Consider the following 25,675-nt stretch of genomic DNA (forward strand, 5'->3'; position numbering starts at 1 on the left):
TATCATCCTTTCCCCCAAGTGCCTGTGGGAGCCAACACTAACACAAAGAAAACAACAGAGCACAAGGCCCAGCAGTATTTTACCAATGGCAGAAAAGGGTAAAGTCGGAGCGACTGAAGCAGTCAGCCAGGGTTTAGTGAAGAAGGCAGAACACAGCAGGCCTTGCAGAACGGTTCCGTTGGCCTGGCCGGAGGAAGGCTTGGCAGGCAAGGAGGACCCAGGAGTAAAGGAACAGAAGGGGAACTAAACTTTGAATGCACGGGATCATTGAAGAAGCGGAGGCAGCTGGTCAACCTTTGGCAGGGGCTTTTCTTGAGACATGATAGAGGAAGGGAAAAGAAAATTGGATCAAAAAGGCTGTTTCTACAGGGAATACCCTCTGGAAGATTTTTAGAAAACGAATATATCAGAGCAACATAGAGATAGGAAATATAATGCATCTCAACCATCTGCAAGTCTCCCCTCCTCTTATCACCCAAGGATAATAGGAATCAAGGGAACAGAATATAAAGGCTTGGGTTGGGGGCAAGAGACAGGGAAGATACATTGGGCTTTGGTTCTAATAGGGACAAAATGACAATAGTTGCTGCCATGGGAGCTGGCCATTGACTTGAGAATGAGTGGGCAACCTGACAGCTTCATATCAAAGGCCATCTGTCCTGTCCGTTGGGATGAAGGCCTTGAACGCTTTCCCTTTCAGCTCCCAGATGGCAGCACAATGCGTTCATGCAAGGGCGACTTCCTGGGTCATTTGCTTATTCCCAAATTAGCAAAAAAAAAAATGTTTTTGCATGTCAGTTTTGTGAATTATGTTTCCTCTTCGTCTCCTCACATCACAACTTAACCATCTTTGCAGCATTCCCTTAAGCCTTATCTTTTATCCAAAGAGCAGTGTTTGTACTGAACTGGAACAAAGCTACAAATTGGATTTTCCTTCTGTCTTTATAAAGAATGATGGATTTGTTCACAGTATAAATTGGAGTCATTGCTGAATTTGACATTCCATATACCTTTACAGTTATTCCAAAGTGATTTTTCTGGCCAACACACCGTCCTTTTCTTAGATTGATGTACTTTTTATTTCCATTACTAGGAACAGCACATGACTTTTTCTTCAAGATCATTTTTCCCAAAGAATTAAGATGTATGTCTTCATAAAAGTGACTTCCTCTTCCTGTATGACCAAGAATGGAGAGGCAAAGCCACCATCTGGGACGTAGGTTGAGGTAGTGAGTGGGTATCAGCTAGACTGGTCTCCCTGCCTGTGGGTCCGTCCCCACACCAACCAGGCAGCTGTGCTGTTCAAATTTATACCTCTTCAAATTAAAAGTTACTGAACACTATGGACCTTTAAGGTTGCATAGGAAGAGTTGAACGTGCAACTAATAAATCAGAGACTCGGACGTGCTTCGCTTTGGAGTGGGAGGTGGCAGTTAGTATTCATGTGGCTAGAAATACTGATAGCAGCCCACCCAGTATAATCAAATATAACTCATTAAGCCCAGTGAGCAGCCTTATTGAATTTATCATTAACTATATTTAAACACAATCAATCTTAAATTTCCTCTTTCTAAAAAAAAAAAAAAAAAAAATTCCTCTTTTTTTTAAAAAAAGAAAAAAGTAAAAGGGTGGGGGGAAGAGGGTGAGACTTTGCCAAAGGATGCTTTCATGGGGCACATGGCAGCCAAAACAAAAGGCTCAATTTTAATTGAATTATAGACTGTAATTATTTAACCTTTACCAGCTGGTTTCAAGAAGCTACCGGATTTCTTAGAGAGCTTTTACTTGGCCAGAAACATAAGGTACCTTATTAGTAACAACAACAGCAAAAAAAAAGCCTTCTGTACGTGTGTTAACCTCAACCCCCAAAGAATATAATGTAAAAGGAAAAAATCCTCGAAGTTCATTTGTGATTGAAGAGACAGCCCTCCCTCCCTCCCTCCCTCTGAGTATGTGAGTGGATTTGCTAAAGTACCTGTAGTCTCTGAGGAATGGCCCACACAAACAGGATGTTATTGCATCAGACAGGTAAGAGTAATTTCTCTAATTAGTCATTTGAGGTTTTATTTTTCACTTGGAAACACTGGATATTTAATTTGTTTGTGACATGTAATTGGCAAACTGACAATAGCTACAACTGCTTCTCCCTCTGTCTAGCTGTCCTGACACCCTGTGTAAAGCACTTGAGGGTAGGGTCTCCACGTAGACGCTATGCTTCATCTGTCAACATCAAGCTAACTCAAGTACCTTCTTATTGACAAATGTGTCCTAATTACACATTGTTCACTTGTAATGCTACAATAATCCTAATGAGTTTCCCATGATCATTTTTCTTTTAGATTAAATGTTTTCTTTCAATCCCCCCAAATTTTGCAACAGTGAAGTAATTCATAAAAGATCCTGATTTACATAAGAACGTGTTCCCTAAAGGTACAGAGTAAAATATTCTCAGGAAGTTATATTTTATGAATTGAAGTACGATTGAAGACAGCCCTTTGATTGAAGAAAGAGTTCATCCTTTTGTTGTGAAACACCCTTCTCTAGAAGAAAGATTGATTGGCACCAAATGTAGTTCCCATAAATCATAGCTATTGATTTCACATTTGTTTTAGTGCTTCTGATTTTTATGCTCCCCCACTTAGGTCATAATTTGTTATTCTGAGAGCCAGCCCGAGTTGGTGCTAGGATGGAACCTACAAGGTGGTTTCTTTCAGTTCATTCTAATCTATATGTGAAACAGATGAGCTTTCAAACACAGAACCATGCTCCTCTCGCTTTTTATAACATTGCCCTGTCATTCCCCATGGAGATTACAGATGCCACACAGTAAAAGCTGTGGCAAGTGGCAGCAGGAGGGATGTTTGCATAGTCCAGTCAGCGTTGGCACAGATATGGCTCCTGGCTGCCCTGGATGCTGCAGGAAGTTGGGTGCTCCTTCCCTCCAGCTTTTCACACATAGGTTCACTCTTAGGATTCAGATTACACATATTATGGCCATCTTCTGGAAGTTCTTAAGGTCGGAACATTCTTCCATCTTCCATAGGTAGCAGAAGTGATGGCTGCACCTCACCCTGTTTGCTAATGAAGGGCTTTTTCATCTGCATCTGCTTAGATGCTTGTAGGCAGAGTTTGTGTTGCTGCCAGATCACCAAACAGCCCAGTTAGGGTAAAATAAGCTGGACTTTCTGGATATACATGATATACTCAAGTATCACTCCTTGCGTTTTGATTTTTCTGGCCAATTTAAGTGAATGTCGTGCTCTCATGTTAAGCCATTATTTTACACCCTTTTCTCTGACTTCCCATTCAGTATTCAGTCACATCACTCAAGACCATCCCAGAACTCTGCCGAAGATGTGACTCACAAAACGAAGACAGATCAGGTAGGTTTTGCTTCTCACCTCTCCCCCTTATCCTGACTTTTAGAGTGTGGGAGCTGTTTTCACCCCCATTGTTTGCTGCTGCTTTCTGTTTCTTTTTCTTTTATGGCTTCTCCTCTCACCCCTACCCTCGGCAAACAGATGTTAGGTCATCCTCCAAAGGCTAACAGGACAGGGGGCCATAATGAGGACGTGGCTATATACAAATAAACGCAGGCGATCATCTCGACAGCCCAAACCACAGTACACACAGCAATTTACTGAAAACCCGAGAAACCATTGGTGACAAAACATAATGATGCAGGCGCCAAAGAAAAAATGTTGGATGCATTTGCTACCCATATGGCAAGGCCAGCTTGGGGGATGATGCTTGGCCAAAGTCTGAAACCATATCAGGGATGTGACATGATAGAATCTGCAATAAGGCATACTGTAACAGTTAAGATTAAAGCAAAGCTTTGGAGTTTAATAGTGTAAACTAAACAGAGAATTATGGCACATAGATGAAAACCAGCTGGTTGACCTTTTCTCTTTGCATACCCCACTACCCCCGACAAAAAAACACACAACTACATTCAGGGTTGTTTTTCTCTCTGTAAATCAAATTAAGCCTCTCTCCTTTTCTCTCCATGATGGGCAAAAATGAAAATAAAAAAGGATATTGATGGGAATGATACCCTGGCATTAAACTGTGAAATGATGTGTATTATTTTTCCAAGTAATGACTCGAAGGCATCACCGTTAACCTTGCCAAAACTGGACCTCCTCTGATAATTAGAAACCTGAGAACCATGGGTGATGGAAGGCTTACGATAATCCTCAAATTATGTGTCTCATGTTTAAAAATAAATAGATGGTCCTTACCTATGCAGCTACTAAAATTCTCGGACTTTCAAACTGAGAGGACTTGTACGAAGCTAATTTACTTTCTCCTGGACTATTTGTTTTCTTCTGACATTTTGCTTAGACGAGACGGGGAAAATAATTAGTCTTTCTAGGTTTGTTTATCTCTGGGTTTTGTGTGTGAGTGAAAGTCATGCTTCAATGTTTGGGTCAGAAACATCATAGAAGATGGTTTTAAGTTCAAATAAAAGGTTTCATTTACCTTCAGGTTTAATTTTCCTTTTTTTTTTTTTTTTTTTTTTTTTTTTTTTTAACTACACTCAAGCTTCTATCGGGTTTAACAGAGGCTTTGGCTGTAAGGCTTATCAGGATGTGTCTCCTTAAAAGGCCTCACTAGGTTCAAAGCTCGACACCGGCCTATGATCAGACTGCAGTGAACAGGCCCCCAGCCTCAGAGGAAAATAACCTGGGTTCAACTTAGCATTCAACTATTTATCAGCTACATGATTCTGAGCCTATGACTAATTATTTATAAAACAAAACAAGAAACTTGGTCTTCCAATGTTACCAGCCTATTGGTAGGATCAAAAGTAGGTGATATACTGAACCTCTCATATATATGGGGGTCTTTTACTTTCTCATGTATGTGGGGTTCCCATATGTATTTATGCAATTAAATTTGGTTATTTTTTCTTGTTAATCTGTCTCATGAGAGATTTGATGATTAGACAAATCAGTGTAAAGTAAAATTTCTTCCACCCCCGCATTATCTTAAGTCTTATACGCATCTGTTGGAATTTATTTTACCAATTGTTTTGTAACTCGTGTTTGCTGTTGGAAAGCGATTATTTTTTACACATTTAAAAAAATAACGGGACTAGTAGTCAGGCAACTCCTTAAAGCTTGTAATTGTTTAGTTGGTTCTCTTTGGTAGGCATGTATCATATGCAAATAATGATTATTGTGTCTCTGCTTCTATATCTGTCTACCTTTTCTTTTCTTGCCTTTACATATTGGCAAAAAAGAAAAAAAGAACCAAAAGAACAGCAACAACAAAAAAAAGTAGGTGATGTAGATGAAGGTACTTTAAAGATACAATATTTCCTTTTTTCGTTAATTGGAGTTGGGGAGTAAGGGAGAAGAATGATAGCAAACACTTCAGTAGTGCTTAATGTGCCTGCTAGGGATGGTTGTAAGCACTTTACTCATATTAGCTCAATTAATCCTAAAATCGCTGTGAATTATGCACTATTAGGATGTTTGTATTATAGATGGGCAAACTGAGACACAGAACTGAGATGTTAAATGTCTTGCCTAGAGTCACACAGCAATTAAGTTACAAAACAGGGATTCAGACCTCAGGACGTCTGCCTTTACAGTGTGTTCTCTTATGCATTACACGTACTACCTGTCAGATAGCTGAACTTGGTGGCATTAAATGGATTTTCAGATATTATCCTTATGAAACTTTAAAAATCAGCATTTTCCCTCATTGATTATGTGGTGAATTTCTTTTCTCTGTTAATATAGCTATTCTTACCAAGTTAAGTGAATTAACTGAAGCTTTTAAAAATAATGTTTCCTTGGATGCGTTCATTCCATTTTCTCCAGGTTGTGTGACTTGTAGCCACTTCTACCATAGATGATATTAGACATTTATTTGGTTAAGAAGGAGGTCAGTTTCAAGTTTAGAAGCTTTGAAACTTCGCCCGGAGCAATGACCCAGTGCTCAGAATAATTAGACCTGATAGGATTTGGATGTATGATGGAAAAACTCAATGTAATCACATATGCTCCTCCAATTTGGTGGACCGTTTGGAGGCTGCTAATCCACTTTCTAATAGAGTAAGAGTGATCCTAGAAAAAGAAACACATGGAACGATCCATCTCTCCGTAGCATTATGTAGAATTATCTGTGGGCTCCTTTGAAAGAAATCTCAACATAGTAAAGTTTCACAGCCAGTTTCCAAAAGAATTGAGGCATTTTCGGTTAGTTCCATGGGCATTCAAATGTAGGAGTACCACCTCCTGCACGCCTCCAGACTTCCTCATGTGAAACACGTAAGAGAAATCTGCCACAGGAGTGCTTGTAAATTTCCATCTTTATGGTGATTGTTTTCAAACAGACGGCAGCAGAAGGCAGATTGGCTTCTGAGAGCAGTCTACATCTTTCTTTTGGATGGGGCATCCTCTGGGTAAACTTTTCCCCAAATATCCTATCACTTAGAATATACTCTATCAAATGAAGACTCCAGCAAATGAAGATATTTCTCTTTTCTTTTCTAAAAAGTCTGCTAAGTACATTCTACTTTGTGTAGGTCGCGCATGCTAATGTCCATTCTTACAGTAACACTTCTTTGACCAGATGCTCTTGGACCCATTTATTTTTTTTATTTATTCATTCAGCAAATAATTATTGAGTGTTCTCTGTCCTAGGCACTGAGGACACAGTAACAAGATATAGACAATGTCCCTTGTTCTCAAGGCACTTCCTTTCTAGGGGGTGACAGACAAAAGGCAAGCAAATCAACAACTAAATCAGATAATTTCAGACAGTGAGAGGAGGTGACTGGGGCAATGTGATAAAGTAACTTGTAGGAGTTGGGGAGGAGGAACCTGGGGGGCTCAGGCAGTGTGAGAAGGACCCAGCCCCATGAAATACCAGTGAAGAGTGCTGGAGGCAGAGAAACGAGCAAGTGCAAAGTCCCTGAGCCAGGAATGAGCTTCGCATGTATGAGGAAGAAGAAGAAAATCAATGCAGCTGCAGCGTGGTGATCAAAGTGAGGATGAGGTCAAGGTCAAACTCTATAGGGCCCCATCCATCACGTGTGCAGTGGTCAAATTTATTATGCCTGGTGCTATGAGGGGCACCGCCAGCTAGAGTCCAGTTTTTCTAAAATCCTATTACTTGGAAAGACGCCTCGGCATATGGAATCATAACTTGCTATATATATATATATAGATATAGATATAGATATAGATATATATATAGAGAGAGAGAGAGAGCGAGCAAGGGAGAGTGCAAATTTTTTCAACTCTTCTATAAATTTGTTTACAAATGGAAAAGATATTTTAATTATTTACAAATAAAACATGTGTTTAAAGGCACAAAACAATTCACACAGTCCATCAAAGCTTGGAAGGCAGTCCTTACTACCCTGCCCACGGGGTCATCTAGCCTGTATTTCATCTCCTCAGGGACGGGGAGCTCACAATAAAGTCTCATGAGGCCACCTGTCCAGAAAGGTCAAGTTGTTTGTTCAGCCCAAAGCATTGTCTCTCGAATTTCTATCTTTTCCTCCTGGTTCTTCCTTTGGATCCATATGTCAGGACAATGGATCGTGGGCAAGGGTGCCACTAAGTGTTTGGAGATAGCCATCATTCTCCGCCTTGTCCTCTCCAGCTTAAAATTTCCCTCCACAGTTTTCAGTGTACCCTGCTCATTCTCCTTGCTCTCTCATGGATGACTGCAGTTGCTCAGCATCCCTCTTAAAAGTGGAGCACCCAGAACTGAACCTGAGGGTCTGATCAGAGCCTGTCAGCCCCACAGATCAGCCTCGGGACTTACCACACACCTTTCCTGTCTTCCTAAGTGGGCTGCAAAGACAAGACTCAGGCCTGTCCCTTCTGCCTGTTTTTCAAGTGTTCTCAGAGGAGCAAGAGTGTCCACTGAGCCCTGTGGGTGGCCCGTGGAAGCCCCTCTGTGAGACATACACACCAGGGCTCACTCTACTTCATCCCTGGACCTCGGGCCCAATCCACTGTGGCATCTGAGAAGACAAATGGCAGAGTGTTGCCAGGGGCCTGGACAGTGTCTCTGCACCTTCTGCGAGCTCACCAAGGCCGGGTCTTCCCCGGGAGAGCCCCTCCGTTAGCCACAGGCTTTGATTCCCATTTTCCGCTGACAGGAATATTCCACATCGTTCTCCGTCAACTACACCACACTCCGACTGGGTTTCAAATTTCTGTGCTAAAGAAGTTTTGAAAAGAAGTGTGAAGGTATTGGAGATACCACAAAAAGGTGGGAAGGAGGTGAAGAACTGGCAGTTGGAAGCCGGAGAACAAATTTTGCCTGTGCTTGGAATTGCGTAGGTGCTATGGAGAGTTCCGGTTGTTTCTTAGGTACTTAGTGTACCAGGCATTATGCCAGATCCTCTATAAATAGCTTATTTGTCCTCGAAAGCATGGTCTGAGGGAGGACCATTCTTATGCCCATTTTATTGATGTGGAAGCTGAGGCTCATGGAGGGTAACTAATTTGGCCGTAGTTCTAGAGCTAGCAACATTTGAAACCAGGGCTGCTGACTCCAGAGCTACGATGAAGTTGAGCCAACTGAGGAGTAATTTTAGTCCAGGGAACCCTCTGTGGCTAGTAGTCGGGGCGAAGATTAGCAGCATGGAAGTTATGTGTGAAACAATTCACACCTCTTAATGGAAGTTATCTGTGAAATGTTTGCATGCATTCTCCGCTTATTTCCTGCTGCTCGGGAAGGAAAAGAGGACTACCGAGGCAGTAAATGTTAACTCTGCTGCACGGTTTTCTCCAAGTGAGGACAAAAATACGTTATGTTGACATATGGTATTCAAATCAAACATACTCAATTTCATTGACTTCGAGTTTTTAAAAATTAATTGGACATTCAAATACACATTTGTTCCAATTCATGGTGCATTAAATGTCTTATGATTCTTTCAAAATATGAATCTGCTGAGCTCATTGTATAATTTTCCTAAGAAAGAAGGCAGACAAATAAATATTAATGCAGCTTCACATCTAAGAACTTGGAGGCACTGAGGATAAAAAATTCGGTTATGTAACAATAATAAATGGCCCTGGTATGCGTGTGAGACAAAATTCTGAAGGAATATACCTAAGTAATACATCACTTGGATGACAATGAGTAAAGGAACACCGTACTTTTTCAACATGGTATCTGTTAAAAGTCATTTTGGATGTATATCTAAAAGCACTCCAAATTTGCTATATTTTTAGCCCCGGTGCATGTAAATTTTGTGACAAACCTGAATTTTGGAAAAATATATGGTTTTCTATGATTTTCAAGGATTTTAGCCAGCACCTCAAATAATAAGTTGACATGAAATTTATCCTTTCAACACTGCTTTGACATAGCTGATGATGCTAAGTATATAAACCTCCTGTTTTCAATTTTATTAAAGTTTAATACTAAGAGCATGAAAGGGATGGTTGGTATGGCAGTTTAGATAGAAAATCCTGCTCATTAATCCATTTCCCATGATGTAACATAAAATGGACTCCAAAGAACAGGGAAACACATTTTCTCAGATCTCAATCAAGAAAATGAACATGTGAAGTTAATGCGGTAAAGAATCTAACGTTTATGACAAAAATCTCAGTTTATTTAACTGTAGTAAAAATGTACAGAGTAAAAAAAAAAATCGTGAGACTGTTAGTCCAATAAAACATTATTTTTCTTTAACAAAAATATAATTATACAGGTGACATAATCCATTATAAAAAATGGAAAGTAAAAACTACAATTAACCCTGCCACCAAAACACAATTACTGTATTTCTTTCCTGAGGCAAATTTTTTTGTATGGTTATAATCATAATGTAAGGACAATTTTATCTGCTGTTTTCTGTTATTACAGAATGTGCATGGCCATCATTTTGAATGAACCACAGAACTTACTCTTGAAAGTAGAGCTGCCTTCTCTGGCCAAAGGGAGAGACCATCGCTGCCTTTAAATGACTAACACTTTGTTTATATTTCTAAGACAAAGAAAAGAGTAGAAGTCATTGGGGGAAAGATGGGAGCAGGGTGCGGGGGGAGGGGATAGAAAAGCTAAAATTAAACTCTGGTAAAGTCAAAAATAATGACAGGGGCTGGAGGTAGCAGAGCTTAAATACATTGCATCTGTGCCCCTTTTCCTCTTGAACATTCCTTCTCTTTATTTAACCATATCTATAGGCACCGCAGCTCCTTGATGTTCTAAAAGGTCAGTAGCATTGTGAAGTTTAGAAAGTTAGGCATGAGACAGACAGTAGTAGAGGGAAACATTTAGGGGAAGGGAGTCCCAGTCTCCTCTCCCATGTTTTGACTTATTTGTATTGTCCTCTAAGAAACATCTCCCCTCCTTAAAGCTGATGGAGAAATCTCCTCTTGGTAGAAAGGAGTCCAGGAAATCTGCAGTAAGGAAGAATGAGAAACCAGAAGTACAGAGATAAGCATTTAGGCAGGGAGGGAAAGAACTGACGCACAGGGACAAGGAACAAGTACCTTTACCTTGTTGAGGCCTCGTAGTGACTTCCGTCTCAGAAATGTCAGCCCTGTCCTAAGGGAGAAGTGTTTTCCCCTGTACCGTCTTCCCAACGCAAGGCTGAAGTGTGAAGGGGGGTTGTTCCTAGCTTGGGCACTTTGTAGCATCTCTGACAGCACCCTACTTGTTGCTGAAAGCATATCCTTTTTCCTTTGCCTCTCAACATTACACAGGCTCTGTCTTCCCATTTTAAATGACCGATCTTTATCCATATGTCTCCTTTGCCTTCACTCTTCCCTTAAAGAAAGAAAGAAAAAGAAAGGAAGGAAAGGAAGGAAGGAAGGAAGGAAGGAAGGAAGGAAGGAAGGAAGGAGGGAAGGAAAAAGAAAGGAAGGAAGGAAGGAAGGAAGGAAGGAAGGAAGGAGAGAGAGAGAGAGAGAGAGAGAGAGAGAGAGAGAGAAAGAAAGAAAGAAAGAAAGAAAGAAAGAAAGAAAGAAAGAAAGAAAGAAAGAAAGAAAGAAAGAAAGAAAGAAAGAAAGAAAGAAAGAAAGAAAGGTAGATCATAAAAGAAACTGAATACAAACAGAATCCTAGAGTCTTGTAGTTGAAGACTCCTTGGAGACAGTCAATAGGCATCCACAAAAGCCCAGACCATCCTATGGCAATTGATCCCTCAGGCCCTTGCATCTCACAGTGGGGCCCAGGACTGGCACCAGTACCATCCGTATCACCTGGAAGCTTCTTAGAAATGCAGACTCTCAAACCTTGCCCCAGACTCCAGAATCAGAATCTGCATTTTAACAAGCTCTCCAGGTGATTCCTTTATGTATATTCAAGTTTGAGAAGCACTGACTTAGGCCACCTGGGTGATAATCCATTGTCCATGAGAAGGTCAAGAGATTTTTTTCAAAAATACATATGTGATCATGTCCCTCAATGCTCAAAACCAGGCAATAGTTTCCACAGGTTGTTCTCAGGATAAACAACGTGGCCTCCAAGGCCCTGAGTGGTCGTCTCCTGGATCATATGCCTGAGTGGCTTCCTCATATGCCACTCCCCCCCTGCTTTCTGCCTGCCAGGAACCTCCTTCAGTTCTCCAGATGTGCTGTGTTCTTTCACATGGTGGATGCCCTTCCTTTTCTCCTTTCACCGCCAAGTTCAGCTCTTCAGAGACCCTTTACTTGATTCCCTAAATCACCACTGTCCGATAGAAATACCATGCAAGCTATTTACATCATGGAAGACTTTTCTAGTAGCCACATTGAAAAACAGAAACAGATGAGGTAAATTTAATATCTTTTATTTAACCCCCAAAATCAAAACTATTATCATTTTGATGTGTACCCCTAGCCACATTTTAGGGGCGTAATAGCCACAGGTAGTTATCTAATGGCTTCTATTTTGGACATTGTAAGCCTAGATTATATTACCCCCCGATTCTATTATTTCCTAGCTCCCTATACCTTTTCTCCTATGTAAATATCTGTTTTTTTAAAATATTAATAGTGTGATTGATGTTAGTTTAATATCATTTTTCTTTAGTACACTAAATAAAATCTCTTTTGGGTAATTTTGTTCATTATAGTATCCCCAGGGCCTGGCACTGGTGCTAAATATATGTCTGAGGTATGAATGGATGAATGACTGTGTGAAAAGGTGAAAGGAAGCCTTGCTTCTTTGTGGTTTGTGTTATGATTGAGGTACGGGACATATTTTCTGTTCATTTGGTTTGTCACCTTGATCCTTCAGTTATGTCCTCTTTTAGCTGCACCATCAATGTCTCCCAATGGGGTCATTACCTTCATCATACAAACATTCTCTAATTATCTCCTAGTTTAAAAAAAAAAAAAGCAAACAATAACCCTTCTAGTGCTTCCACCCTGATTCTCTGCTGTTTCCTTTTCCCTGAGTCCCTGATTTACAGCCAACCTCTTTAAAAAGATAAGGGAACCTCCCCACTTCTACCCTTCCACCTCTCGGTCACCGTAAGTATCTCTAGTGTGATCTCTCTAGGAATTGTCACAACTTCCGAGTTGTCAAATTCATTGACACTGATATTCTCACCTTTCTTGGCCTCTTCCGCCTTTCTGGAAACATTCTCCTCTCTTGGCTTTGTGATACCACCTCTCCTCATTTTCCTTCTGATAGCTGATATCTTCTTAGTTTCCTTTGCAGTTCCTCCTCCTTCTCTACTTGACCTTTCAATATCCCAGTGGACCCTCTCGCCGCTCAGTTTCTGAGTCTCTCTGGGTGGATGTTTCATCCAATCTCGTGCCTTCAAATGCCACCTACCTGCTGCTGCTACTCCCGTCAGCACTCCAGCTTTAATGTCCTCCTTGATGCTTCCATGAGATGTGTCCTGGAATTCTGCAGGGGAAGTCTTCAATCCTCCTCCCTAACACGTTCCTCCTCAGACTCCCCTTTGGTAAAGGCTCTCAGTTTTCTGACATCCCTACTTGGTGGCTGAAGCCAGCATTCCTGTCCCTCATACTCCACATCAGCCTGCCACCAGGACCCGAGTCGTCTGCTCTCAAAGTAAGTCCCCATCAATCCACTTCTCTCCATCTCAACCAGCCCAGATAAGCCAGGCCAGGCTACTTCTGTGTGTGATCTGGGTTAATGGCCAGGAACTAGTCTCACTTCTATCTTCACCACCAATCTGGCCCACTCTTGTTTCCCCACAGAGTGGGCAGAAGGACATATGTTATAATGTAAAGCAGATCATTTCACTTCTCTGTGAGATCCCCTCCAGGGATACTCCATGTCAATTAAAATATAAACCAAATTCTTTGTTGTGGCCAATAAAACTCCCCAATGAGCTGGCCCCTGACGACCTCCCCCAACTTCATCTTCCATCACTTTCACCCTGGCTCACTCTGCTGCAGATATAAGAGCTTTGGAACCGGCCAGATTCTCTCCTGCTGTAGGCGTTTGAGAATGTGCTTTTTTCTATCCAGATAGTCACAAAATTATCTTTTCTCTTGTATTTCCCCCCAGATCCTCATATAAATGGCTTTTCATTTCCCAGTTCTTAGCTAAAATGTCACCTCCACGGTGTCACTTCTCAGCCATTCTCTATTCCAATACCCGACTTGCTCCTTCAGAGCACTTTGCAATTTCATATTCATCTTATACTTGCTTTACTGTCTGGTTCCCCCATGAGGACATGGATTATGTCTGCTTCATTCACTTCTGCACCCCTAGAACCATGTGCACAGAAGGAAGGCATTCAACAAATGTTTGTTGAATGAACAAACCCTGTAAGAGCATTTCAGCATCCTGCCAATTACTTGAACACTTCTGAACAAGCTTTATTATGTACCTGTATCTCTTGCTTACATTAGAAAGAGATTGCCACCTTTAACCAGTTGAAGGAATTGGCAGCTGAAAGAACAAATTCTCAGTGATAAGATGAACCAAGTTTAGGCTGATGCCACTAAAGATTAACAAAGCAGGGGAATTCTTCCATTCAATTGTTTTTAAGAAAAAAATGTTATCAAAAACTGTTTTCCTAACTCTTCTCCCACACAAAATCTTCAAAGTCAGTGGTTGCCAAAACATAGGCAGAGAGCACAGTTTGGGATTTAGGTAAAAATGAATCTGAAATGAGTATAACCAGCTTTTCCTACTGGTTTCTGGAATCCATTGCCTACTTGTGACGCAAATAGCGAAAATGTGTATTCATGGTTAGGAAATAATTTCAATTTTCATTAAAGAGGTCCTGCAGTGTTATGGAAAGAAAGTTGGAGTCAGGGAACCTTAGTCCTGATTCAGCAGTCAGTATGCTTTGTAATTTCCCACATAACACTTAAAATTCCCTAAGTTCTCATTTATTTTCAAGGGAGAATATATGAGAACTGCCCATCCATCCTCCAGTTCTTGTGAAAACCTCAAAGAACATCTTACACTTGCCTTGTACTCAGAAACAGAAGACAGCTTTCCAGAAATATATTGTATTAGCATTTCTAAAGTGTTAAATGGAGGACATGTTAGGAGAATTCAATGAAGAAACATGGCTTTGAGGGAGCCTTAAACTACATGTAGGTCTTCTTTCCATTGGTTATCCTCATGCCTGAGAAGTGTACCCTGAGCTGCACCAGGAGACAGAGGCAGAGTGGCTCCGTGTGCATTTATGCTGGGAGGAGCTTCTCTGCACTCGGCTTTCTTCAGCTGCACCTGCCCTCTTCTCCCTGCAGCCTTGTAACAGAGAGGCCCTGCTGGGGTTCGAGCAGGGGTTGGAGTGGGCCTGCTGAGAGGGAAGAGTTGACTGCAGGCTGGCACTGGTTCATCTTCCCATTTCTCCTCCCCTTGAGCCCTTAAAGTGCGTCCCTCTCAAAATGGGACCAGGTTTCACCGACTTACCAGTTTGTTTCTCATAGAAAATAGAATTAACTTGTAGCACAAAAAGAAAAAACAAACAAACAAACTGTAGGGAAACACTCTTGTACCCTAAAGACATACCCTTTTATCTTTCTCTTCTTGGTGTCTAAAGCTGTATTTCGAATGAGGATACATAACTCCATATTTAGAAGTTAAAAGTAACAGGCATTTTTGGAGCCATCAGTTGGAGGTGGGGAGCAGAGGGCAGAGGGCAGAGCTTTTCCACCACCCGGGCCCCCATACACACTTTATTTCCATCTCCCTCTTGTTCTCTCTTAACCAAGAAGCTGTAACTTGTTCTTTGTCTTCGACTCTAGATCAACACTGTAAAACATCGCCACCTTCAGTTCAAACTAGTAAGTGTGTTTCTACACTTTCCCAACACCAACTGAGCTTGCTAACACTTTCCAGAAAACACACTGAGAAAGTTATCCCCTATTTCTGTGTGTCTCTGCTCGATGAGCCTCATCACCTTCCCTTGATGTGTATCACTTTCTACAATTCAACACAAAGAGGGAGAAAAAGAAAGAAAGGAAACCTAGTAAATGGGCCTAGAGTCAGTACAAGACCTAATCCACGTAAAAGGTTCTTGCTAATGTCAAAGTGAAGGTCAGCATACTTTTTAGATGACGGAATAACTCTGGAGCCATGTGCTTTCTTCAGACCCACCAGTTGTTATTCTACATGAACTGTACTTTTGAAGTCCAAATGTTTAAAATTGTCAAAATATTGAATCTGATTTCATGATCGAACATGCCTGTTGGGTGAAGAAGTATCTTTTCTATCCAGGGTAGTAGGGGCTTGAGTATTTCTGAGTTTTTGCAGACCACAGAAATGGGCACAGATGGAGAACAGAGTTACATGAGCAGGTCTTGACAATTCTGGACCGAGCTGGGAATAGTGAAACATGAATCTGACACTTGCAACAGCTGCTTGATACCAGTAATCACTTAAAGGCGGGAAATTTAGAACCATATTGATGAATCTTTTCCAGTAGTACTTTAGCATCTTATTGTGAATAAACCATTAATTGATTTTTTTATAATACAGTAGTAAAGTCCTCTGTACTTCCCCTGTAGCCTCACAAGACTCTCAATAAAGGGTCTGTGGCATCAATGAAAGAGATGAGCAAGCAACCCCAATGGGAACATTCCAGAAATATGCACTCCTCACACATGTTTGTTCTTCCCAATATAATGGCCTGAACACAGTTCTTCAAATCCAGGGTTCACTCAGCCCTTTCTTGGATGAGGTGACAGTCTAGGACAATACAGAAGAGCATCCAGCAGGCAGCCCTCACTCAGACTCCATGTTCTTCTTCCTGTCGTCATGAGATGGTGTAAGTCACTTGTGACCACTTCTTGTAGAGCCTGAGGGGTTTGCAATAAGTGGGCCCACTACAGATTTCAGTTTACAATGGGTTCAGGAAACTCATGACTCTAGCCTAGCACTCTTAATCTTTCATTATGTCCCTCCCTTAGGTGTAAAACCAGAAGGAAATGGAATGTTGGAGAATTTAGAAAGTATGTCCTTGAAGGTCCCAGGTTTCCTGCAGCTATAGATGTGGAGTGTATTGTGTACATTTTAAGACAATTACAGTTAAAGCTGACCATTTTTTTCCTCGTAGACTACAGTATTCATTTAACTTTTAACAGTCTACAGTAGTGAAACACTATTTTATCCTAAAAGCATACCCCTTTTCTTTCTCTTCTTGATGTCTAAAACTCATTTTCTAATATGAACGTATAATTCTACATTTAGACGTTAAGTAAATAGGCATTTTGGGAGCCAACACTGACATTCAGTCTTGAAAACTGGACCCACCGTTGACAAAAGCAAACTGTACATTATCTTCCTAAGAAAATACTAATTTATCAGTCCCAAGAGCCAAAGAGTTGTTCTGTGTCAGCAATCAACTTAGTCTCATAATTATAAATTTCTAAGGATCTGTTGAAAGACATGGATCCAGAAGAATTATAGTGTTTCATAGTGAATCACTCAGAATAAAGAGCCCTGTTATTTGCAGACATTCCGTACAGTCATAGAAATTTAGAGGTGGCTCAGGTCTCAGCAATCATGTAGTCTAAACCCTTTATTTTACAGATGAAGAAATCGAGACTTAGAACTTGTAAGAAATGTATGAAGATACTTCAATATGCAGCACATCTAAATGTCTGAATATCTTCAATCACTTACCAACACCATTTTTGAAATAGTCAACACAATTAGTGTGCTCAAAATGTGGCAAGAGTTACTCTTTGTGACAAGACTCATATTTATTTACTATACTTTGCATTTTTGGTGTAACATATTCCTTTCTTCCTCTTTCTTCCCTCCCTGCCTCCCTCCTTCCTTCCTTCTTCCTCTTCCTTCCTCTCTCTTCCTTTTATTCATTCATTAAAAGATTTAGCCACTGAGCCCCAATATCTGTGAGAGGCTGTGCTACACAGAGGGATGGTTATAAACACAAGAAGGTTTACAGCAATCTTTGCCCTTGAGGAATTCTCAAGAGAGAAGGTGGATTTTTCTTGCGAATAGTTGCAACAGCACTTTAGAAATGCCCCCCTCTAGCCAGGTATGGCCAAATAGTATCAGGACACTGAGAAGCAAGGCACAACAATTCTCCCGGAGAGTCAGAGGAAGTGCACCAAGGAAGTGACACATGAGGGGAATCTTGTCAGATGAGCCTGCATTTCAGACAGAGAAGGCAGCAAGGGCATTCTCAGAGAGGGGGAATTTCCCCAAAGGCAGGAGCAATGAAGAAACAGCATAGTGTATCCAAAAAGGGTGAGGTTAGCAATGGAAGTGCAGGAAAAAATTAGTGATGTGGGAATGATGGTGCTGAAATGAGAAGATAATCAGAAGATAAATAAAAGAAATACCACATACTATGCTAAAGAATTTAGCTAATATCTAGAAAGCCAGTGTTTCCCAAAACTTAGTAATTCAAGTGTTATTTCCACAGTGTGTGTTATATCCAACATGTAACTGTGTTATTTTTACTTTACCTGTATACCACTGGTACGGTTGTTTATTTAACATATTTGTCTAAAGTAATTTACTTTTAAATACTTGTTTTTGAAAGAAAATTCATGTCAGTGTTGTAAATAGAAAACCAGTGTCAGTTGCAATAGTTCCAAGGTCATTGTTAAAATGAATGTGATGAAATTAAAATATTCCTGTTAACTCTTTACCTATGAAAGTATCTGAGCCAATGGCCTGTGGTCTCGCTATTGTAAACAGAGATGATAAATTTTGGAGAGGAGTTAAAGTCATTGTAACACCAAATTGTAACACCATTCTAACACTTAAATTAATGAGGAGGAAGAAAGAGAGTTGAGAGGTCTATAACTTCCTCATTCTCTCAGTCGGGTATTTAGCATGGTTCCTGTGTGCCATCTTAAATACTGCATAGATATGCATTCCACGTAGAAGGGAAATACTCTTTTAGGCAGTCAGGGCCACCTGGGGTTTTTGAGCTAAGAAATAACAAAATCAGACTTACCTGAAAAGGGATAACTCAGGACTGGAAAGAAGACCAAAGAAGTAGGTAGACCCTTGCAGAGGCTGTGGGAGGGGCCCAGTGTGGTCCAGTCAATGTAACAGGATGAAGCAAAGGGATTTGAGAGAGATTTAGGATCAGGCCACAGCAGGACTTGATTCCTGAGGAATGAGGGGCAGGGGTCAAGAAAAGGGAAGGGTTAGCTTGCCTTGGAGATGGATTGCTTGGGAGACTGTGTAAGTGGTCATGTGATCCAGGCCAGGTTTACTGGGAATGAGGAATACATTTAAGGAAGACAGAGTATTGTGTGTGTGTGTGTATGTTAGATGAGCAGGGGAAGGAGACGAAGCAGGCATGGGTGGAGAGGGATAAGACCCCTGTATCAAAACATGCTGCCTGCCACAAATACTTGCACATCCTAGGCTCGCATTAAATGCTTGTTGAATCAATGGTGAAGTATGGATGGTCAGCAGGCAATTGGAAATACCTTACTGGTGATCAGAGACATTACAAATGCTAGTTAGACTGGAAGAGATCATTATTCCCTATAAATCAGCCTCTGATACATTTCCATTTACCTGACCATTTTAGGAAATTTGTGACATAATTAGGCAAACAGGTTTAAGGTATGTCAGACATATTTGCTTTTTTGTATGTTAAAAATGAATCCATTAAACCAAAAGTCATTATGAACTTGGTTATGTAAAGTATTTTTTCTGGATGCTTTGAGGGATAGAAAGATAAATTAGACACAGACCCTGTTCTTACAGAGCTTCCAAAGATCTAATAAGATAACAGATAAAATTTTCAGGGATTTAAATTTTGTTTACATGTGAAGTATTTATTCATGATTTCCAGAAAATAAATGTAAACTAAAAATCTTTCTAGTAACCATAGTTAGTCTGAATTTTGTTTCCATATATTATAAAAAATTGGTTATGGTGTTGGGATACAGCAACAGTATAAGTGAATTTTTTGGTAGACTGAACAAATTTAGAAGTGAAAATCTTGCTAATTATTAATGGCCTGTTTTCTTGTGTGTGCTTAAAACACCCATTTGCCAAGCTTAGAAGAAATAAACTAACTGAATTTTGTCTTTTCTACATACATAAAATTGCCTGTCTCAGATGAGTACATGATATAGTACTAAATTGGGACATTTTCATGAAAACCTGTTAAATAATCCATTTCGCACCACTGGGATTTTTTCCCCAGTGGTCAAAACGCAGATTAGAAACCACTTTCTAGAAACCACAGACTAGATTTCCCTTTCAGTCTAAAAAAGACTCATAGGTTTGAATAAGGGGAAGGACAACAAGCCTAATGTTGATGCCCCTTCTTCAGTTTCTAGACCCTTCTGTGGAAAGAAGTGTTTTCATAAGACTCAGACAGAATTCATTTCCATAGAGCATTCTTAATGGCTCCTGTCAGAACAAAACAGCTGGGAAACATATGGTATCCATTTCCCTGTATCACTTGGAAAAAATTTCACATGTAAATAAAGCCAACATAAAAGAGGAGCCCTTTGAACCCACGACCTTATACAATACATAAATATATTGGTACAATGCACTCGTTGTATTGGCCCACTAAGTTTTGTGGCTTTAAAAGTTCTTTATGGTATCCTGCGATGCACATTTTCAAGGAGTTCCAAAGAAATGAAAGTAATTGGCAAAAATATTAGCAAACACCACACCTAATAATAAGTATGTATCTCAGAAATATCAAGGAAAAAAAATACACATACATAGCTATATTTGAAGCTTTTCATAAAATTGATGGACAAAATTAAAGGCGTATTTACACATTATAAACTCTATGTCCATTATCTCTGTGCTGTTTTAAATAAGTCAGTAACCATGTGTTCTTGAAAGGAAGAGCAAAAGGCTTGGCAGAAATTTCTGGCAGACATTAGTTTTTCATAGCTCTACATTTTGAGGGAGAAAAAGACATATAAAGGGTAGAAAAACTTTTAGATTTATAATGGACCAACTGGAATTAGTCTTTGCCTTTGTGTATTTACATTTCATAAATAACTTTAGAAAGTCCCGCTCTTATTGGTAATTATCAGTCCTCTGAGTTTATTAACAGAACTTTTGTCCTCTGTGAAATTCAGCTGTAAATCCCTCAGAAGGATGCGCTCTGGTCATTTAAAAAGAGATTAATGTGTTATGCAAAGTGAGATTCAAATTCAAATACAAGCGTTTGTTAATTGTCTGCTCTGTGCCAAGTACTGTGTGCAACTAAAAAGTAGAGCCAACAAAAGGGAAGAGAAGCAGCAGCTTAAGAGCATCTAGATACCTACTTTCCTTTCTGGAACATTCCCTGTTAATACCTGTTCCTTACTGGACAGAATCCAAGCCTCCCCTCACAGCTCATAGTATTTTCTTCTTAGATTCTAAAATTCCAGAGCTAGAAAGGCCTCAGAGGAGGACAGTTTAGTGCAAACCCTCTGAATCGCCTGCAAAATGGAGGTCCATTTTGGAGAAAGAACCCACCGACAGTTATATGGCAAACAGGCTCAGAACCTTCACTCTCTCCTCCTCAGCTTGATTCCAAAACTTCTCTGAATCCTTGTGGAATATATCCTAGCAGGAGGGAGAATGACCAGTGGTCTAAATTTGGGGAACTTTTAATAACTTGTATGCCACCTTCACCCAAAAAAATCAGTGGTTGCCAGGGACTCTTGCAGAAGTTACAGACCTGCATATACCCCGTCTCATGTTCTGTTAGTCTTTGGTTGTGCCCAATAGTAAAGACCAGACACAAAAACATGCTTTGGGTTAAATACTTCCCACCTGCTGTTGTTCCAGGAAGAGGATAGATAGATGAGAGGTTCCTAGTTGGAGGGCATGTCCTGAAACCTCACCCTTTTGATGGAGGATGGTGTAAACTAAGTGGAAGGGGAGTAGGGATCCATAAATCACTGGCCTACAAATTTCCAGGGGTGCTGGGTCATCTGTCATCTCATCAGGGGAGTGTCCCAGAGAGGAAGCAGGATCATCATGGCTGAGGAGACCTGTTGCTCCACCGTCCTGCGCCGACAGGACAGGGAGCCTTTCATATGAGGCTAACTGAGAGAGGGGGTGGTTCTTATCTTTCACCTCCAGATGTGTTGCTGTTTCACTTTACACTCCATCTCAACCAGACACTTACTCAAGTGCAAAATGCAAACCATACAATGTTTATCTAAGCTTTGCAGAGAAATGAGAAAAAAAAAAACACAGAAACTAGTCTGCCTACCTCACCCTCCCTTTGCAACTTCCTTCTTCTCCTGTTTGTTTCCAGCTTTTCAAACAATGGAGGGCATCACTGAATCTTAAAGAGCATGTTCTGTTGTGAGGTGTCAGTGTATTATGTTTCTGTGTCATCTGCCAGAAAACACCATGAAATGTCCCTGAACCATGACTGACTGGGATACCTCGTCTAGGGTGGGATGAACTCAACCATGGCTTATCTCCCATGGTCCACTCAGCTCCTGATCACTCCTTCCCTTTCTGTTCTTTCCCTAATCCATCTAAGTCACCTAGTGAATCACCCAATAGATCGTAGTTTGTTTGCCCAATACTAAACACTTACCCCTTTATATGGGACTTCTTAAGCTTTAGGGGTGTACGTATGCGTGTGTATGGGTGCGTGCGTGGGTGACCGTGTGTGCATCCATCCCTTCTCTCCCTAAATTAGTTTGGAAGTGTGTTGAACACAAAGCATCCTATCCTCCAATTCTGTTTTTCTGGGTGGTGACAGGTATCGAAATGTTGCCAGGAAGGTGTAACTATCCAGGGAATAAACCTAAATATCTGCCTGGGTTTGTTTTCTTTAGTATCTACTTTCACCATTGCTGCAACTTTAATTAATTTTGAGCCAATATATCAGAACTTCCTTTTATCTTTCACTGTTTTCCAATGGTAAGTATGAACTGTTTGTTTCATGATAGACATTCTAAAGCGTTCCCTTACACAAGGGCTTACTTTGAGCATAACTTGAGTTGATCATGTCTGTCCGAATGGCCAAGATATTTCCAGTTTTTCGATTTAATAGTCTCCTCTTTTAATTTATTTTAAAACAGTTTCTAGCTCTAGCTGGAACTGCAGCGTCTCAACTCTTATTAGCAACACGCACAAGCCCACAGGAATCGCTGATGTGTACAGTAAGTTCCGTCCAGTGAAGCGAGTTTCGCCACTGAAACATCAGCCAGAGACTCTAGACAACAATGAAAGTGATGACCAAAAGAACCAGAAGGCGGAGTACCAGAAAGGAGGTGATTCTGCCCCAGGCCCTCAACCTGAGGAGCTCAGCCCCGGAGACGGCGATGGAGAGGGCGGCCCCCAAAGTAAGGTCCCAGAGTCCAGCACATTCCTGGGCGAACTAGAGCATTACGACCTCGACATGGATGAGATTTTGGACGTGCCTTACATTAAATCCAGTCAACCACTTGCCTCTTTTACCAAGGTGACTTCAGAAAAAAGAATTGTGGGTTTATGCACGACCATCAACGGCCTTTCTGGCAAAGCCTGCTCTACAGGAAGTGCTGAGAACTCGCCATCCAGCATGACACCATTTTGTGTTCTTTCTCCTGTGAAAAGCCCTCACTTGAGAAAAGCGTCATCTGTTCTACGGGACCAGCAAAAGCTCTCCACTGAGGATTCAGAGAGCTCTCCTCCCCTGGTTAAATGTGGGTCTGCATATGAGCCTGAAAGCCAGAGTAAAGACTTTCTCACCAAGACGTGTAGTGACCCTCATAGTCGAAAAGTTGAGAAGCCAGTGCCAGACTGCCAGCTCAGGGCCTTGCATCTACCGTCCTCAGCAACAGAGCCCAAACTAGAAGAGCAGATCGGTGGCATGAACTGGACCAGCTCCCAAGGCCCAGAAGAAAGGACTGAGTATCAGAAAAAAGTGAAAAGCATCTTGAACATCGTGAAAGAAGGACAAATATCTCTGCTGGTAAGTATGATCTCATTCAGCATATGTGTGAGTGATTTGGAGCCTCCAGTTTTTATCCTCCACTCGCTTGTAACAGAATGACCATGCTGTTTAATGTTTACTTATGGATTTAGTTAGATGACTTGACTTTTGAGTTTTAAAACGGAAAGTTAGGAGGTTAATGCAGGGCAAGACAACTGGCTATAGAGTGTTATTTCACTTTAACTTTGCATGAATTCCGCCGGAATAAGGACGCTTAATCGAAAATAAAAACAAAACAGAAAAACCCAGTGTTTTCTTTAACTTGAATCTCAATGTCTTCCTCTTTGCTTTTCTAATGGCTTCCAATGCCCTCCCTCAGTTATTTGTGGGGATGTCAGTTCCTTGCTGATGGTGGACCTGCGAGATACATGAACAGAGGGTCTTCTGTTTTATCCTGATCATTATTCACAAGAGTTGGAGCCGGATGTCGGAAAGCATTTGCAGATAGAGGCTTACCCTAGAGCTTGATTGCCCTCTGACCCACATGGAGTTTCCACTAGCTCTGTATGTCTAGGAAGCATGAAGAGCTTTTCCAAAGACTCTGGACAGAGTAACATGATGTAACAAAAGTTTGCTCTGCTGAGGCTCAGCAAGCTGAACGGAAATCATACTCCATCTGCCTGCATTGTTCTTTTCTGGCTTTCAGACTTGGATCAAACAGTAGCAAGTCTGGGCTAATACTATGATGTTAATTCAAGTCTCATTCAGGAAAAGCATCACATCTTGGCAGTGTGATTCTACTTAGGGTAAAGCCATGCATAGATAAGTGCAATGTGCTTGGTCTGTTATGACAAATCTTATTGTTATAATAGGATGATATGATTGAAAAATTTTACTTTAAAAAGTAGTATTTTTTTTTTCTCCTGAAAATGTCTTTTCCATTTCTCTTGGCTCTTCTCTATTTCTCTTTGGTTCATTCCTTTCTTATGACCTTCCCATGTCTTCATGTTTCCCAAATGATAACACTTTTCAGTTTACTGACAGACTTTATCAACCAGTTCATGCTCAAGGGATGAACTTCACTACAGGTGAGAAGAACAAATGCAGGTAGCCTCCTGATGCCCCCAGGAGTTTATTTGGGCATAAAAGTGTCTAAAGGTACCCATGGGAGCACTACCCTGTTTCCCTGAAAATAAGACCTATCAGGACAATCAGCTCTAAGGCATCTTTTGGAGCAAAAATTAATATAAGACCTGGTCTTATTTTAATATAATATAATACCAGGTATAAAATAGTATAATATAATATAATATAATACCCGGTCTTATATTAATTTGTGCTCCAAAAGACACATTAGAGCTGATTGTCTGGATAGGTCTTATTTTCAGGGAAACACGGTAGTAGCAGTTACAATGTAGCTTGTAGTCAAAGCCAATTCTCCATAGTTCAAGGCAAAGCAGATAGTTGAGACAAGTAGTTCATTCATTCAAAAAACCTACAACAGGGAACATAACATGGCCTGGCCTTCGCGACTTAGCAGCTGAGTAGAAGAGACAAGCAGGGAACCTGCCAGTCACCATAAATGTCATCATAGTTGTTTAGAGTCTCCCCAAGCTTGCCGACCTATCCTAGTCACCATGTCTCACATGAATATAAGTCTCTTGAGCATTCACGTTCTAAATCATATTATAACAAAACAAAACAAAACAAAAAATGTAATGGAAAATCACTAGAATGAATAGCAAGGAATTCTTATCAGATTTCCACACGTGCTACCAGAGCTTCTGGAAGCTCATCTCTTCTTCCGTCCCAGTCCCCAGAGCAAACCACCCCAGCATCTCATTCTGCTTTTCTGACTTAAGTTTTCTAATCTTGCTATTTGTACAGCCACACCTAGCTGCCGACAATCTAGACAAAATTCATGACGAAAGCAGAAACAATCTCTTACACATTGCTGCGTCGCAGGGCCACGCAGAATGTCTGCAGCACCTCACTTCTTTGATGGGAGAAGATTGCCTCAGTGAGCGAAACGCCGAGAAGTTGACTCCCGCCGGCCTGGCCATCAAGGTGACTGGTTGGGGGCTGGGCCCTCTACTGCTCAAAGTCAGATTTCCCATTTTTAAGATTCCTAGTGAGCTAAAGTATTGGAATGGAGAGAGAGAAGAGTGATATACCAAGCAAACAGCAAATGAGCATATTACATTTAAGAGAGTAATCATTTCAGTCCAAGTTTAACTGCTTTGAGATTTTGAGACTGCATTCCAATTTATTGTGCAATGAGGGTAAGTTTCAAATCAGCTAATAAAGAGAGAGGGAAAAATGATCTATTGTGGTTTTAAGAACTTTTGTTATTCATAGAGACTGCAATTTAGACTTTTGAACCACACCTGGATCTATTCGAGACTGTTTCATTTTTTCCTAATG

General features: G+C 40.8%; 1 protein-coding gene across 6 annotated transcripts in view; it reads left to right on the forward strand.

Annotated features, from left to right (window-relative positions):
• Nucleotides 1-25,675, forward strand: part of SNCAIP (synuclein alpha interacting protein) — a 143,005-nt gene that overhangs the window by 87,712 nt on the left and 29,618 nt on the right. For 5 of the 6 annotated variants that reach the window (XM_074328559.2, XM_074328558.2, XM_019728003.3 and 2 more), the window contains exons 3-5: nucleotides 3,311-3,383; nucleotides 22,416-23,290; nucleotides 25,139-25,318. In XM_074328559.2, coding sequence (XP_074184660.2) covers nucleotides 3,311-3,383; nucleotides 22,416-23,290; nucleotides 25,139-25,318 — 1,128 coding nt within the window. The remainder of the gene's footprint in view (nucleotides 1-3,310; nucleotides 3,384-22,415; nucleotides 23,291-25,138; nucleotides 25,319-25,675) is intronic. The other variant, XM_074328564.2, reaches the window with a different exon arrangement.

Source organism: Rhinolophus sinicus, chromosome 3, assembly GCF_057876585.1.
Source record: "Rhinolophus sinicus isolate RSI-liver-muscle chromosome 3, RSI-T2T, whole genome shotgun sequence".
Lineage (NCBI taxonomy): Eukaryota > Metazoa > Chordata > Mammalia > Chiroptera > Rhinolophidae > Rhinolophus > Rhinolophus sinicus.